The following is a 16451-nucleotide window of genomic DNA, read 5'->3' as shown; positions in this document are numbered from 1 at the left end:
TCCTGTTTCTCTCTCTCAAATAAATAAATAAAATTAAGAAAAAATGGAATGGTACAGTCTTCACAGGAAAAGATGCACTTTCAAGGGTCATATGACAGTTGCAGTAATTTGACACCACGCTGCCTGAGAAGTACTCACACAGGATGACAGAGGAGAGAGAGATTTAGGGTGGCCTGCACTGAGAACTCTGAACTGAGACTCTGTGTCGAGGCCTTAAGAAGCAAACTCTTCCTTCTCTTTATGGAGAGTCAGAGTTCCATGTTCGGCCACCAGGGGGCGCGATTGTTACCCTGCTCTCAGTTAGTCCTGTAGCCAGGCAGCTGCTGATCTCCCTGCCTACTTAAACTCTGGCTCCTTAAAACACGGTACCGACCCCCCCCCCCCGCCCCCCCATGAATCACACCAATAATAGAAGAGGTTGATTCCTACTGTGACAGACAAGGAGGTCCAGCATACATCCTTCTCCAGACAGAGCCAGTCAAAGATTTAAAAAAAAAAAAAAAAAGATAAAAAAAATTGGTCAAAGATAGAAATCTAAGGGTGGGGCCTCTGCACAGTGTCTGGTACTGAGCAGGACCTCAATGTTTCCTGAAGGGGTGAAGGCAGGGTTAAGGGTAGGGTATGGGATGGGGCTTGGGGGCAGTGGTGAGAGGAGGGTGCAAAATGAATAAAATACACAGCTCTGGAAAGAAAGTTGGTTTCTGACCTGGGTGATTAATACCCAGGGCTCTGGGAGCCTGGTGAGAAGTGCTGTGGCTGTCCCTCTGTCCCTCCGTGCCGTTTCCCCCGTCACGATCAGGTGTCAGAGGAGCTCCGCCTTTTCACTGGTACCTCCGGCTAGTGTAGTTGGCATAACACGGGAAGATAATGCCAGTGCCTTTGTCACGCGTCATCCGCTGTCATCCTCCCGTCTGCCTTCCCTCCACCTTTTCCTCCATATAGATCTAATGACACCCTCTGGAACGTGATCCCGGACGTTTTTGTACACCATGTACTTTCTTTCCATTCACACCCATCTCTTGGGACTTGGGGGAATCACCTGGAAGCCTGATCTCTCAGTTTCTCTGGACTCCACGGCACATGGAGACACACATGGGAACAGCAAGGCCACGTTATAGGATTTGATGGAAAGAGGACCCCTGGTTTTGAGCAAGGAACCAGAAGATGACAAACTGCAAAGCAAGATAAAGACGTGATCTCACATCCGGCATTCTCCAGTAGAGCCCTGGGCTCTAGTAGAGAATTACATCCACCTATGTCCTGGAATCCTTTCCAGAGGAGGAAGCAGAGGCATCACATGCCTTTCTTTGCCAGGGTGTAGGACACAGAAAGCATCCCAAAAGATGAGCGATGTGCTAAGTGACCCCAGTATCTAAAGTTGGGGACACTATGAGACATAGGGGAGCAGCAATAGGTATTGACAGTAAAGTTACAGGTACCAAACTCCTCAATAAAAATGGAATGATACAACAGGCCAGGGTTGGTGGCGCACACCTTTAATCCCAGCACTCGGGAGGCAGAGCTAGGAGGATCACCATGAGTTTGAGGCCACCTTGAGACTACATAGTGATTTCCAGGTCAGCCTGGGCTGGAATGAGACTCTACCTCGGGGGAAAAAAAAAAAAAGAATGATACAGTCTTCATAGGAAATGATACACTTTCACGGGACCTATGACAATTGCAGACAATTACACTGCCTGATGAGATGACAGAGGAGAGAGAATTAGGGTGGCCTGCAATGAGAACTCTGAACTGAGAATCTGTGTTGAGGCCTCAAGACCCAATCCTACCTTCTTTAAAGCAACCTTTATGGGGAGTTGGCGAAGTGGAGGCTTCAGAGCCGCCTGTGATGAATTAGAGAAGGGAGTGGGGGCCATGGGAATCCAGCCTAGGAGAATTACGAGAGCATTTGGAAATGGAGTGGGATAGAAAAGTTTAGAGTTTCCAGGCTAGTCGGAGGAGGTAAACTGCTAGGGGTGAGACGGGGCATGTTGTTAGGAAAAGTGGGAAATGAAATGAGAGGGAAAATCAGAACAATAGCACAGACAGGTTTTATTCAGGGAGAAATCCCTGAGAAGGATTCTAACCAGACAGGTCAGAAGCCACTTCCCTTACAGACTAGGGGATACTTAGGGGCAGTGGGGGTCACTGGAGGTCCTTGGTTCCAGAGCAGTCCATCTTGCTTCAGGGCTTGGGCCACTACAAGAAAATGATAATTGGACAGGTGGTCTGGCCCATTCCAGGAAAGAGATAGTGAGAGTAAGTGGTCTGGATCATTCTAGGAATGTGGTAATTGGGAGGGGTGGTTGGGTCACTCTTGAGAAAAATAATTACAATGAAATGGCAGTCAGAGTCCACACACACACACACACACACACTGGCTCTTATCCAAGGACACACGGATAAGTAAAAAGCTTCTGTCCTAAAGATTGGACAGGTTAGGTTGCATTTCCTTCTAGAATCTTCCTTCCCTGAAAGTTGAAGGAAAAACCATAATCTCTTTTGAAAGGAACCCATCCCAAGCCCTCCTCTCCCCTCCCCTAGGATGTCTCATATTTGCCTTAATCTATTTGGACAGGAGGGCCTGGCCAGGTGGGGACAAATCTTAGCTTGAGGATGGATGAGAGCAACCCTGTTTTCATAGTAAAGACAAATTTCTGCCTTGTGTTTGGAGATACCAGTGTGTCACAATCCTCTGCCTCACCCACCCAGATCCTCCCCACATCTCAGATTCCCAGTCATTTTAGATGCCAAAATCTACATCCCCTCCTACCGGGACTTTGCACGTGGACTGGAGATAAAAAGCCAAGGGGGCCCCTGGGATTTACTCCATCCATGCAGCTGGACCAACATGCAGCCTGCCCCAGCTCTCCTGACCTCTTTCCTGCTGCTACCCCTGCTGATCCCAGGAAAGTCTCAGGTATGGGTGGAGGGATGATTCCCCTGTCCAGTCTGCTCCTGTTCAGGAATGCCCCGATCCCTGGGCTGGGGGGATGGCTTGGCGGCTGAGGCATTTGCCTGCAAAGCCAAATGACCCAGGTTTGATTCCCCAGGTCCATGTTAGCCAGATGTACAAGGGGGTGCATGTGTCTGGAGTTCGTTTGCAGTTGCTGCAGGACCTGGTATGCCCATTCTCTCTCTCTCTTTCCCTGCCAAATAAACGCATAAATAAAAATAAAATATTAATAAAAAAAGAATTCCCTGATACTTGGTGAGAGTGAAGGCAGAGAGAACTGGAGAAGGAGGCAAGAGTTTTGTTTTGACTTCCCCTTGGGTGGTGTGGAGAGAGAGAGAGAGAAAAACTAGAGAAATACAATAGGTGACAGAACTCTGGGTTACATACCCTATTGTCATGAGCCCATATTTTCTGCACAAATTATGCACGTTCTTCCTGTCTGGAGGTAAGGGTGGTCAGCCCAGGACATTGCTTCATTTTTTTAAAAAATTTATTTATTTGACAGCAACAGACAGAGAAAGAGGCAGATAGAGAGAAAGAATGGGCGCGCCAGGGCCTCCAGCCACTGCAAACGAACTCCAGATGCGTGCGCCCCCTTGTGCATCTGGCTAACATGGGTCCTGGGGAGTCGAGCCTCGAACCAGGGTCCTTAGGCTTCACAGGCAAGCGCTTCACCGCGAAGCCATCTCTCCAGCCCACATTGCTTCATTTTTCTGCTCAAACCTAAACCACTAGGAGTGAGTTTCAGGCTGAAGTCATAACCAGAGTAAGCTATGGATGTCATGACCCAAAGGAGCTGCAGGGTAGATGAGAGCTTCTTAGGGAGGTTACAGGGGCCACATATCTTTAAAAAAAATTGTGTGTGTGTGTGTGTGTGTGTGTGTGTGTGTGTGTGTGTGTGCTTGCATGTATGTATGGATGCCAAGGTCTCTTGCTGCTCGCTACAAGTGAACTTCAGACACATGGGTGACTTTTGGGTCTGGCTTTACTTGGGTGCTTGGGAATTGAACCTGGGCCAGCAGGCTTTGCAAGTAAGTGCCTTAAACATCGGGGTATTTCTCTAGACCTAACTCTTAAAGATTCTATATGTAAAAAGAAAAAGTCACAGCTGGTACCACAGGTCTAATTAAAAAAAAAGTGAATAGGAATTTTCAATCAAGTGCTAGTTCATGTAGTTTCAAAATTAGCATAAAGAAAGAGACTTAAAGAATTATAATAACTAATACAAGGGACTCTGCTATAAGCAGACAGGCAGATAAGCACCATTTTAATTACATTATAAGTAGTCTATTTGTTATCTATCATTTATTTATCTTAAAATAAAGCAATAAGGTAAATGCCATAATTTCCACCCACATGCTCCTGAAGGCCCCGTGGCACACAGAGAGTAAGAAATTTGCTGGGCGTGGTGGTTCACACCTTTAATCCCAGCACTCGGGAGGAAGAGGAAAGAGGATTGCCATGAGTTTGAGGCTGCCCTGAAACTACATAGTGAATTCCAGGTCAGCCTGGGATGGAGGAGACCCTACCTTGAAAAACAAAACACACAAACAAACAAAAATTTGGCTCTATAATTAATATAATTAATTAATAATTAATAGGCTTTGATCTGTGAACATGAAAGTCATATACTAGGGAAGGGGAACACGATTCTACATTGTGCCTCCCTTAGCCCCAGAGCCTCCCCTGTTCTTCACTGAGGCCAGCGAGCTTCCTCCAACCCTGACCTGCTGGGCCTGTGATGAATACTCACCAATAGCTTAGAACTGTGTAGGGTGTAGGGTAAAGGGAAACATACGGGAAGCTTGCAGCCTTGACATTTACTAATCATGTGACTGTGTAGATCCTCTTGTTTCCAAGTATAAAACACAGGTCACCACTTACCTCGTCTATGTTCTTATGAATGTTACTTGCTCATCTAGACCCCAGTGCCTCAAGGTGGCATTGGTGCCGATTCCCTTGCTGATTAGGAACTCTTATCTGCTTTCTTCAGGATAGAGTGAAGTTGTGAGAATCTGTCATTGTCCAAGAGTGGGATCACTGTCGAGAAATGACACTCATGGAGCTATATCCAGTCAGCACATGAGGCAGGGTGAGGGTGGCCCACATTATGGAGGCTAGAAGTGGACTGAGTTAAAAGTAACTGAACCGAGCCGGGCGTGGTGGCGCACGCCTTTAATCCCAGCACTGGGGAGGCAGAGGTAGGAGGATCGCTGAGAGTTTGAAGCCATCCTGAGAATACATAGTGAATTCCAGGTCAGCCTGAGCTAGAGTGAGACCCTACCTTAGAAAACCAATGTAAATAAATAATAAAATAAAATAAAATAAAATAAAACATGCTTCATCACCCGTCTCTGGCCACGCTTTTGCAGCTGGTGGGGAGTACAGCACCCCGGGCGGCCGAGAGTGGCACACTCCGCTGCGTGGTCGACCTGCCCAGCAACTCCACCCTCGCGCAGCATCTGGAGCGGCTGCAAAGGGCCGTGCAGGAGCTCGCTGGCAAGTACGAGCAGGCGGTGTCCAGGGTGAGTGCCCGGCCGCGGGCCCCTGGGCTTGGGGCTGATAGGTGTATCTTGGCAAGTGTCTATGAGATTCAACATGGGAACGAGGCCACAGGGTTGGTACCTGTCTTCGAGATTAACCGCAAGGATGAAGGGAAATTGGTAGTTATTGGGATCCCCGCTAGTAGTGACAATCAAGGCGGGCTTCTGAACATTTAGGGCTGTTTTCTACATTAACAAGCAAATTAATGGACATGGGTGCACTGAGAGACAAGAAGCGGGGAATTTAGGCACACTCAGAGACTAATCAAAGGCTTCAATGTCGGATGACCAGGGATGGGGAAATGGCCCAGTGGCTAAAAACACTTGCTTGCAACGTAGGATGGTCCACACAAGGGAGGCAGGGCAAGGTTTACACTAAAGAGGTGATCTCGAGGCATCGCATGAAAGGGCGCGTGGGCTGGGCTGGGAAGCCTGCGCTGACCCCATAGGACAAATGACTAGAAGTACCGCATCCTCAGTGTGAAGCCATCACTTGCTGAGCTCCCAGCAAAGCTTGGTGGGATGTGGCCAGAGTGAGAGCCCGGATTCTGTCCTAACCAGTCCTGGCGGTGGCTGTAACCAGAAAGAGGAGAAGAAGTTTTACATAAATCGTGCACACACGAGACATAGTTTCCTTCAGATAAAAGACCCGAATGTCCTCAGTGGTAACACGGGTGACACTGTTTACTGCTCATCGCGAATGAGATGACAGACAAAATACCTGTGTTGTTTTGTGAGCTGTGTGGCTCTGGGAGGAGGTGAATGGATGGAAAGAGGCACAGAATTGTTTTTTTTTATTGGCAATTTCTATCCATGAGGATAATGTAATCTGATCATCCTACCTTCTCACTACATTCATTTGCTCCTACCTCACCCACATTCCTTTAACCAAACTCATTTCTAACAAGGCCCTTTCCTAATTTGACAACATTTTTTTTGTTCGTTTTTTTTTTTTTTTTAGCATTCACTTTGAAATGTTGAAAAATGCTTTTTTTGGTAAGGTCTTGTGGAAGTGGCGACAGCTGCTATGAGGTTGTAACGCAATGGTCACTTTGTGTCAGGAAGACCCCTGTCTTTTGGCTCTTGTATTCTTATAGCCCACTCTTCTACAATATCCTCAGTGTTGGAAGGAATGTTCTAGATGTCTCTGTTACCTCTGAGCACTCAAGCTTTACTTATTCTCAGCACTTTGAGTCTTCCCAGTAGTCACTGCCACCTGCAAAAAAGATGTTTTTTTCTGACCAAAGGTGCAACTGGCACCAACCTATGGGGATAAACGCAATAAAAATATTTAGAGGGAAAATTGATGGGCACAGCATATCCATTTAGTCAGTCAACGGTTTGCGGTTCTACGACCTTGGCAATCATAGATTTTGGTGCAGATTTGGTGTATGCATTTTCTCCCGCGGAGAAGGGCTTAGATCTGATCAGAGAGCAGGTGGTTACCCTTACACCAGTCATTCTACTACTGTACCAGTGGGCACATCTTGCCTGGCTAGTCACTTACGTAGATCACAGGGCTATTCAGCAGTTGGATAAGCCCGAGTAGACTTTTCAACACTACGCCAGCTAGCAGGGGATGGTGCCGGGGAAGGAGGCTTCCAACTTAATTCTAGCTTGATTTTCCAGTGTCCTGACACGGATGCATATTTTGTCTTTAGAAATAGTGTCGTACTATCTAGTTTCAGTGGGCATCCCAGAGGTTTAGTAAAAGCCTGCATTGTTTTGGGGGTCGCGGGGGCCCCCATTACCCACAACTCAGAGGAAGGCTTCTCGTCAGCGGCTCTGAGATTGTCCTTCAAAAACTCTTGTCTTCTTCAAGTAGCATTATTTACCCTCATAGGACTTTTTTTCCTTAACTAGGGCTCTCTTTTCCTTAATTATATTTTAAATTAATTAACAAAGAAGTAGGTCCCCTCTGGCTTTTTCATAGCATCTTTTTTTTTTTTTTTTCGAGGTAGGGTCTCACTCTAGTGCAGGCTGACCTGGAATTCACTATGGAGTCTCAGGGTGGCCTTGAACTCATGGCAATCCTCCTACCTCTGCCTCTTCAGTGCTGGGATTTAAGGCGTGCGCCACCACGCCCGGCTATAGTATCTTGTTTTGATCAACCCTTCCCTTCCATTTCCCTCCCCAGCTGCATTTTAGCTTTGCTACCCCCACTAGTCTGTCCCTCAGCTTACAGATCTCCCAGCCCCCCCTCTTGAGCAGAACCCTCTCACACCCCCATGGCTCCTTTCCAGCTTCCTGACCTCTGCCGACTCCTGCTCCAATCTTCATACAGGTCTAAACATTTGATCAATCTGCTTATGAAAGAAAATATGTAAATATGACCCATTTGTCTTTCTCAGCCCTTGTTACATGTTACCTCAGAATAATTATTTTTCAGTTACATCCATTTTCCTGAAAATTTTCTCTCTCTCTTTCTTTTCTTTCTTTCTTTTTCTTTTTTTTTTTTTTGAGGTAGGGTTTGACGCTAGTCCAGGCTGACCTGGAATTCATTATGTAGTTTCAGGGCAGCCTTGAACTCACGGTGATCCTCCTACCTCTGCCTCCCGAGTGCTGGGATTAAAGGCGTGTGCCACCACACCCGGCTTCATTATCTCATTTTTTCCCTTTACAGCTGAATAATATTTATTATGTATGTGTACCACAGCTTCATTATCCATTCATCAGCTGATGGGCATCTGGGCTGATTCTCTCCACTAGCTATTTTGAATTCAGAGCAACAAACAAGCCTGAGCAAGTGTCTGTAGTAAAGTGTGGCATCTTTTGGGTATATGCCCAAAAATGGTATAGCTAGGTAATAGGTCATATCTATGTTAGGATTTTTTTAAAAAGATTTTTATTTATTTATTTGAGAGAGAAAGAGGCAGATAGAGAGAGAGAGAGAATGGGCACGCCAGGGCTTCCAGCCACTGCAAACGAACTCCAGATGCATGTGCCCCCTTGTGCATCTGGCTAACGTGGGTCCTGGGGAATCGAGCCTTGAACCGGGGTCCTTAGTTTTCACAGGCAAGTGCTTAACCACTAAGCCATCTCTCCAGCCCTATTTTAGGATTTTTTTTTTAAATTTTTATTTATTTATTTATTTATTTATTTGAGAGCAACAGACACAGAGAGAAAGACAGATAGAGGGAGAGAGAGAATGGGCGCGCCAGGGCTTCCAGCCTCTGCAAACAAACTCCAGACGCGTGCGCCCCCTTGTGCATCTGGCTAACGTGGGACCTGGGGAACCGAGCCTCGAACTGGGGTCCTTAGGCTTCATAGGCAAGCGCTTAACCGCTAAGCCATCTCTCCAGCCCCCCCTATTTTAGGATTTTTAAGGAACCTCTACACTGATTTCCATATTGGCTGCATTGGTTTATACTCCCATCCATGGTAAATAAGGGCTCCTTTCTACCCACACCCACGCCAGCATTTGCTGTCATTTGTTATTTTAATAATAGCCATCCTGACTTGAATTAGATGGAATCTCAAAGTAGCCTAACTTTACATTTCCCTGACGGTTAAAGATGTTGAAAATTAAAAAGAAATATTTATTGGTCATTTGTGTGTATATATATATATATATATATATATATTTTTTTTTTTTTTTTAGAACTCTGGTCAGTTCCATAGCCCATCTTTTCATTGGGTTGTTTGCGTTTTCATTGCTTAGTTTTATTTGAACTCTGTCTATTCTAAACATTAATCATCTTGTTAGACACATAGCTGGTAAAGAAGTTTTCCCACACTGTAGGTTGATAGTTTCCTTAGCTGTACAATAGCTTTTAAAAATCCTATTTTTATTTATTTATTTATTTGACAGAGAAAGGGGAGGGGGAGAGAATGGGCTCGCCAGGGCCTCCAGTCACTGCAGACAAACTCCACATGTGTGTGTGCCCCCTTGTGCATCTGGCTATTGAGGGTCCTGGGGAATCAAATCTGGGTCCTTTGGCTTTGCAGGCAAACGCCTTAACCACTAAGCCATCCCTCCAGCCCTACAATAGCTTTTTAGTTTCATGAACTTCCACTTGTTGATTGGTTGTTTCATTTCCTGGGCAACTAGGGACCTATTCAGAAAGTCCTTTCCAATGCCTATGTCTTGATTTTCTTATGTCTATATTCTCCTCTAAATGCTTAAGAGTTTCAAGTCCAACATTAAAGGTCATGATTCATTTGCAGTTGATTTTTGAGGGATAGGGTTCTTGACCTGTCTATCTTCCCATGCCCAGGCCAGGGACTATGCACTCAGCATTGAAGATCAAGAAAACCAGGCCTTGGAAGTGAACCAAAGGCTGGAGTCCAGGAACCCCAGGACCACTGCATCTCTTTATGAGAACCCAGCCTTCAACCTGCTGTACCTGGAGCTGGAAGCAGTGCAGGAGCTGGCAGCCCAGCTTAAGACCAAGGGAGGCCTTAGTGGGACCGCAGACCTCCTCCACCAACTCCAGGGCCAGGTATGTGGCCAGATAAGGAGCCTTCCCTCCTTTTACAACCTCCTGTCCTATTTGACCACACATGTTTGGTGATTTCCAAAACAACTTTCTGGAGAAGACCCTGAGATGAGATATAAGAGAGTGTGAGCTAGTTCTCAAGACCTGCGACCCCACGTTCCCTAGGTGACGAACGCCAGCCTCGCCCTGAAGCTTCTGGCTGAGTCTGACCTCCGCAGCTCCCGTGCTCTCCAGCAGGAGGTGGAGGTCCTGGACGGCCGCCTGAGCGAGTGTGAGTTGGAGAAGGAGCGGGAACAGGCCTCCAGATACCCTCGCCCGCCCCTTGCCCCTGGTGAGTTCACAGACCGCATTCCCCACCTCCTTCTTTCCTCAACGTCTGGCCTGACTGCAGGATGGGTGTGCTGAGGGGAGGCCAGCGAAGACCTTTTATAGGGAAGGAATCTTCATTTTCTTTGTTTTGCGCGCCCCCGAGGGGGTGCAAATCAAGACTGGTCTATTTTCACACTTAGTCATACCTGTACACAGAGACATGAGAACGCATAGCCGGCATACATACTCATCTCCACCTGTGCAAAACCAGCCTGCTTAGGCACTTGTGTGTGCCCTTCTGTCCTGGTGTACATAGGACAGTGTCTTGAGTGCACACATGCGTGTTACGGCACACACTCTGCTTTCTGTGGGTTGTGGGCTGGGCACCTTGCTCATATCTTTTTTTTTTTTTTTTTTTACTATTTTTATTTATTTATTTGAGAGAGAAATATATACAGAAATAGGCAGGTAGAGAGAGAATGGGCCCACCAGGGTCTCCAGCCACTGCAAAGGAACTCTAGATGCATGTGTCCCTTTGTGCATCTGGCTTACATGGGTCCTGGGGAGTAGAACCTGAGGTCCTTTGGCTTTGCTGGCAAGTGCCTTAATGGTTAAGCTATCTCTCTAGTCCGGTTTTGGTGTTGTTGTTTTTTTTAAAATTAATTTATTTATTTGAGAGTGACAGACAGAAAGAGGCAGATAGAGAGAGAGGGAGAATGGACGGGCCAGGACCTCCAGCCACTGCAAACGAACTCCAGATGTGTGCACCCTCTTGTGCATATGGCTAACGTGGGTCCTGGGGAATGGAGCCTTGAACTGGGGTCCTTAGGCTTCCCAGGCAAGCACTTAACCACTAAACCATCTCTTCAGCCTGGGTTTTGGTTTTTTGAGGTAGGGTCTCACTACCTCAAATTCCAGGCTGACCTGGAATTGATTATGTTGTCTCAGAGTAGATTCGCACTCACAGCGATCCTCCTATCTCTGCTTCCCAAGTGCTGGGATTAAAGGCGTGCGCCACCACGCCCGGCCCTTGCTCATATCTTACACGCGCTCCTATGTAGGTTCTTGTGCCCATGGAGGACTGCAGAAAGTCAGCAGACCCCTCGTGCTGAAGCTCAACTGGAGAGGCTTCTCACACAAGGCTGGCGCTTGGGGCCGAGACTCAGCGCCCAACCCGCCCTCTTCCCTTTACTGGGTGGCCCCTCTGCGTGCAGATGGCAGGTAAGTCCCGGGTGCTCCCTGCACCCAGATTCACTCCATGTGCTCCCCTGCCTGACCCCCACAGGTTTCCTTGTAGTTTCAGTGCATGCTCCAGGGCCGACCTTGCCGAGGCCTGGCACATTGCCTCCTGACACTTCTTGCGGGATGCATACGGCTCAGACTGCTCTGAGCTACCTGAAAAATACACTCTCTGAGTCAATGGAGGTTAAGGAGCTAGAAACAGGCCGCGAGAGGTGGGGAAAGAGAGAGGACTTAAGGGAAGGAGAAAGTAGAACACGTGGGATATGAAAGTTGACAGGTGGGTTACTGGAGGTGGGAAGGTTTAGGGGAGGATGGGGTGCATGAATGGAGGAAACAAGCGTGGTGGCGCGCACCTTTCGTCCCAGAACCCGGGAGGCTGTGGCAGGGAATTGTTGTGAGGTTTAGGCTATCCTGGGCTTACAGGGTAAGACCTTACTTCAAAAATAAAATAAAAATAAAATAAAATAGAAACAAACTTTGTACATATATAAATATTGTTAATAAAGATACAAGAGGGACTAGCTAGAAAGAAGGACCCAGTCAGTGTAGGGGGCGTACAAGAGGGAGGAAACTGGAAGGTGGTGGGAGGTATGATCATGGTATATTGTTTATATGTATGCATGCTGTTGATAAAAAGTTTTTTAAAAACAGAAAAAGGAAAAAAAAAGAAATAAAAAGGTGAGAAAGGGAAACAAATCTACTCTGAGTCTTTTAATCTCTCATGAGGCAAGGATGACTCTAGTCTGATCCTAACTGAAGGACAAACTCTTGTGTAGCCTGGCCTTGGAGTCGTAGCTTTCTGTTTAGAGAGTGACCCCAGCCAACCTTGAGACCTGGGGTGAAGCTGATGTGAGAATGATCACTGCTACTGACGCTTCAGATAAACGGGCCCATTCTTTTCCATTTGCAGCATGACAATAGTTGAATGCATGAGATTTCATAGAAAAGTGTGGGTAATGCAGCAGGTGCAGCAAGTATTCATGGGCCTAAGGGATCCATGAGTAGATGAATGAACCTTCAGCGCGCCAGCCTGGCTGGGAAGGTGAGCACAGCTCTCAGAGTAATTGAAGTCCGCATACGTGGCAACGTGGTGGTGAGGACGCAGTTGCAGCGAAGGCCATGGGTGAGAAGGAAAAGTATGAGTAAAGTGAGTCGTTAGGAGTCCCACTTGAAACTTATCTTCCAAAGATTAACATTAGTGGCAACAATGCTCCCCCCCATAGCACGTGAGGCACATCACTGTGCTTTTTACTCTTGAATCCTCTCAGAGTTGTAGATGGCAATCTGGAGTTTACCACCCAGTGGTAAGAAATGAGAACACTCATAACTCAGAAATAATTAAATCCAATCCTCTTTGCATGTAGTTCTGGAACTATTCCCATGACAGGAGACCTGCATCTCAAGGGCAGGTGGCAGGCAGTGCAATCTGGGCTCAGGGTAGTGTCCATGCAGAAGACCACTCATACCTACTACTGGTTGCTTGCTCAGTTTGAGATGAATACCATACTATTTTTTTTTTTTGCATTATCTTGGTTAGTCCCGACAGCCAATGAAGTAGATTCCTTTGTTACTCCTTTCATTAAAAAATATTTTATTTATTAATTTGTAAGCAGAGAGACAGACAGAGAAGGGGGGAGGTGTGAATGGGCATGCCAGGGTGTCTAGCCACTGCAAACGAACTCCAGATGCATCCAGTGCCACTTTGTGCATCTGGCTTTATGTGGGTGCTGGGCAATCACACCCTGGTTGTTAGGCTTTGCAGGCAAGTGCCCTAAGCCATCTCTGCAGCTCCCTCCATTGCTCCTTTGACAGACTGAACTTATAAGCTGTGTGGCCTTGAATAAAGTACCTGGCATTTATGAGAAGCTACCCTGTAGATCTTTGAGGATAAAATCTACCTTATAATACTTTTAGTATGATTAAATGGGTTAATGCCTCTATGTGATTAACAGGCATTGTAGCTGTTTTTTTATTATTATTATTTATTTATTTGAGAGTGACAGAGAGAGAGAGGGAGAGAGACAGATAAAGAGAGAATGGGCATGCTAGGGCTTCCAGCCACTGCAAACAAACTCCAGACACATGCGCCCCTTTGTGCATCTGGCTAACGTGGGTCCTGAGGAATCGAGCCTCGAACCGGGGCCCTTAGGCTTCACAGGCAAGCACTTAACCACTAATCCATCTCTCCAGCCCAGTAGCTGTTGTTTTTTATTATGATGACTATAATTATTTATTTATTTTTAAAAATTCCTTTATCTATTTTGCAAGAAGATAGAAAGATATATATAGAGAGAAACAGAGGGAATGGGTGCACCAGGGTCTCTAGTCACTGCAAATTAATTCCAGGTGAACACACCATTTTGTGCAGCTGGCTCTTATGTGGGTACTTTGGAATCAAACTGAGGTCCTTAGGTTTTGTGGGCAAGTGCCTTAACTGCTAAGCCATCTCTCCAGCCCTACAGGTTTTTTTTTTGTTTTGTTTTGTTTTGTTTTTTCAAGGTAGGGTCTCACTCTAGCCCAGGCTGACCTGGAATTCACTCTGCATTCTCAGGGTGGCCTTGAATTCACGGTGATCCTCCTACCTCTGCCTCCCGAGTGCTGGAATTAAAGGCGTGCGCCACCACGCCCGGCTCCCACTGTCATTTTTTTTTTTTAAAACATTTTGTTCATTTTTATTTATTTATTTGAGGGCAACAGACAGAGAGAGAAAGAGAGAGAATGGGCGTGCTAGGGCCTCCAGCCACTGCAAACGAACTCCAGACGCGTGCGCCCCCTTGTGCATCTGGGTAACATGGGTTCTGGGGAATCAAGCCTTGAACCGGGGTCCTTAGGCTTCACAGGCAAGCACTTAACCACTAAGCCATCTCTCCAGCCCATCCCACTGTCATTTTTAAAGTGACTGTTTTGTCATTGTTCGTAGTAAGTAAAAGAAGATGGACTAAAATTTGCATTTGAATCCAAAGTCCCTGTTCCTAACTGGCACCTGATGCTGTCCCATTTTAAAGCTCTTCACTGCCCTGGTTATTGCTATTACCTAATGGCTCTGTCGTTGGGGGGGGGGGGGGTTGGCCTAGGTACTTTGACCTTTATCAGCTGCACAAGTCCTACAATGACCTGGTGCTGCTGAAGCACTATGAGCAGTGGAAGATGGGCTACGGCGACGGCAGCGGCAACACCGTGTACCAGAACTTCATGTACTTTAATTACTACGGCACAAATGACATGGCCAAGGTGGACCTTTCCTCCAACACGCTAGTGCTGCGGCGCCCCCTACCGGGCGCCACCTACAACAACCGCTTCTCCTACGCTGGCGTGCCCTGGACCGACTTGGATTTTGCTGGTGATGAGAAGGGGCTGTGGGTGCTCTATGCCACTGAGGAGAGTAAGGGCAACCTGGTGGTGAGTCGTCTCAACGACAGCACCTTAGAAGTCGAGCAAACCTGGCTTACCAGTCAGTATAAGCCAGCCCTGTCCGGGGCTTTCATGGCCTGTGGGGTGCTCTATGCCTTACGCTCACTGAGCACACGCCAGGAGGAGATCTTCTATGCTTTCGACACCTCCACTGGGCAAGAACGCCGCCTCAGCATCCTGCTGGACAAGATGCTGGAAACGCTGCATGGTATCAATTACTGCCCCTGGGACCACAAACTTTATGTCTACAATGATGGTTTCCTGATGACTTACGACCTCACCTTCCTGATGCTGCCAAGACCTCCCGTTAAAAAGCCCTCTGGGGTTCAGGCTCCACTTGAACCTATCATGCCCAATAAGCCCTCTAGGACCTGAGGCCCCAGGGCTGGGCAAGGTGTTAGGAGAAGCCTAACACCTTGGACACCTCTGGGAGGGACACTCTCCCAAATGGCCATCCGCTCTGGTGATTAAGAGATAGAGATTTTATCTAGTTATGTGATTAATACCCTAATCAACACATTAAGGTACTCTTTAGTGCTAGTCTTGGAGGGTTTGATTGAGAAACACAATGCAATTTTAGCTAGGGAAGGAAGGGCTGGGGGGGCGGTGTAGCATGTGCCTCGCATATACCGAGTCAGGGCTTCAATCCCCTGCACCAAAATATAGTCTTAAAAAGTTAACTAGAGAAATGTGATACTCTCTGATGTTTTGGCGTCTCCTGTTAGAGGTTTCAAGCTAATCAATCCAGCTCCTAGAGTTCTAGGATCATGTGACCTTCACCGAGCCAGGTCAAGCTGAGAGCATCTGATTCCTGCACATAAGACCCGCGAAGCTGAATGGGACACCGACGTTCCCTCTGATACTCCCATCAACCCCAGGGTTACCTGAGGAGAGAGGAGGCAGAATCCTATAGATAGATATTTCACTGTCCCAACCAATCTTAATTTTAAGGATGATTGGAAGCTATGGATTGGGCTGGTGTTCAAGACATTCTCAATAAAGCATTTTCCGTAAGATTGCAGGAAGTCTTCTGTCCAGTTTTTGTTGTGTCTTTGCCCTCTTCAGTGTGCTGAGGACACTGGGACACGAGCTGCGCACAGCCTTTGTCTGCTCAGAGCTCCTCTCCCTCCAGGCGGTTGGGTGGAATGGATAAGGATTCAGACCTTGGAGCTTTCCCAGTCACAGATTATGCATACACTCGCACAATGCGTTCATTCCCAAGTTTGCTTCCAATAAAACATGTGTTTATTTGCAGTCATTCTGTCTACAACTAAATATTCACATAGACATTTTAACATAACCACCAATAGTGAATTCATCAGCTGGCCTATGAAAAAAAAAATCAAATATTAGCTCCAAAAAATTCAAGGCCCTGAGAATCAGCCTTTTTATGTACCTGGGCCTGTTCCCTTGGGAGATGCACTGTGAGCCACTTTCATTCACACCTCTTGACTTACAGGTACCTCTTCCACTTGGTGCACTAATGGAAGTGTCAGCACTTAAGACAGTAAAAACCTTGGAATAAATCAGTCTGAAAAATCTGTTATGAGG

At 46.8% G+C, this 16451-nt stretch overlaps 1 protein-coding gene across 1 annotated transcript; it reads left to right on the top strand.

Moving 5' to 3' along the window:
- The first annotated feature begins 2851 nt into the window (after window positions 1–2851).
- Window positions 2852–15275, top strand: LOC101612518 (olfactomedin-4). Its single transcript, XM_045146133.1, has 6 exons — window positions 2852–2920; window positions 5329–5481; window positions 9717–9941; window positions 10104–10269; window positions 11309–11468; window positions 14564–15275. Exons 1-6 carry the CDS (start codon window positions 2852–2854, stop codon window positions 15273–15275), a joined length of 1485 nt encoding a protein of 494 aa, XP_045002068.1.
- The last annotated feature ends 1176 nt before the right edge of the window (window positions 15276–16451 follow it).

The sequence above is a fragment of the Jaculus jaculus genome, chromosome 3, assembly GCF_020740685.1.
Source record: "Jaculus jaculus isolate mJacJac1 chromosome 3, mJacJac1.mat.Y.cur, whole genome shotgun sequence".
NCBI lineage: Eukaryota > Metazoa > Chordata > Mammalia > Rodentia > Dipodidae > Jaculus > Jaculus jaculus.
Note: the sequence above shows the minus strand (reverse complement) of the source record. Positions and strands in the feature narration are given on the sequence as shown.

Bases quoted from the DNA above. Each gene is read 5' to 3' on its own strand.
- LOC101612518 (XM_045146133.1), top strand. From the start codon at position 2,852: ATGCAGCCTGCCCCAGCTCTCCTGACCTCTTTCCTGCTGCTACCCCTG. The intron at 2,921-5,328 runs GTATGGGTGGAG...ACGCTTTTGCAG, and splicing joins TGATCCCAGGAAAGTCTCAG to CTGGTGGGGAGTACAGCACC. The intron at 10,270-11,308 runs GTGAGTTCACAG...GCTCCTATGTAG, and splicing joins TCGCCCGCCCCTTGCCCCTG to GTTCTTGTGCCCATGGAGGA.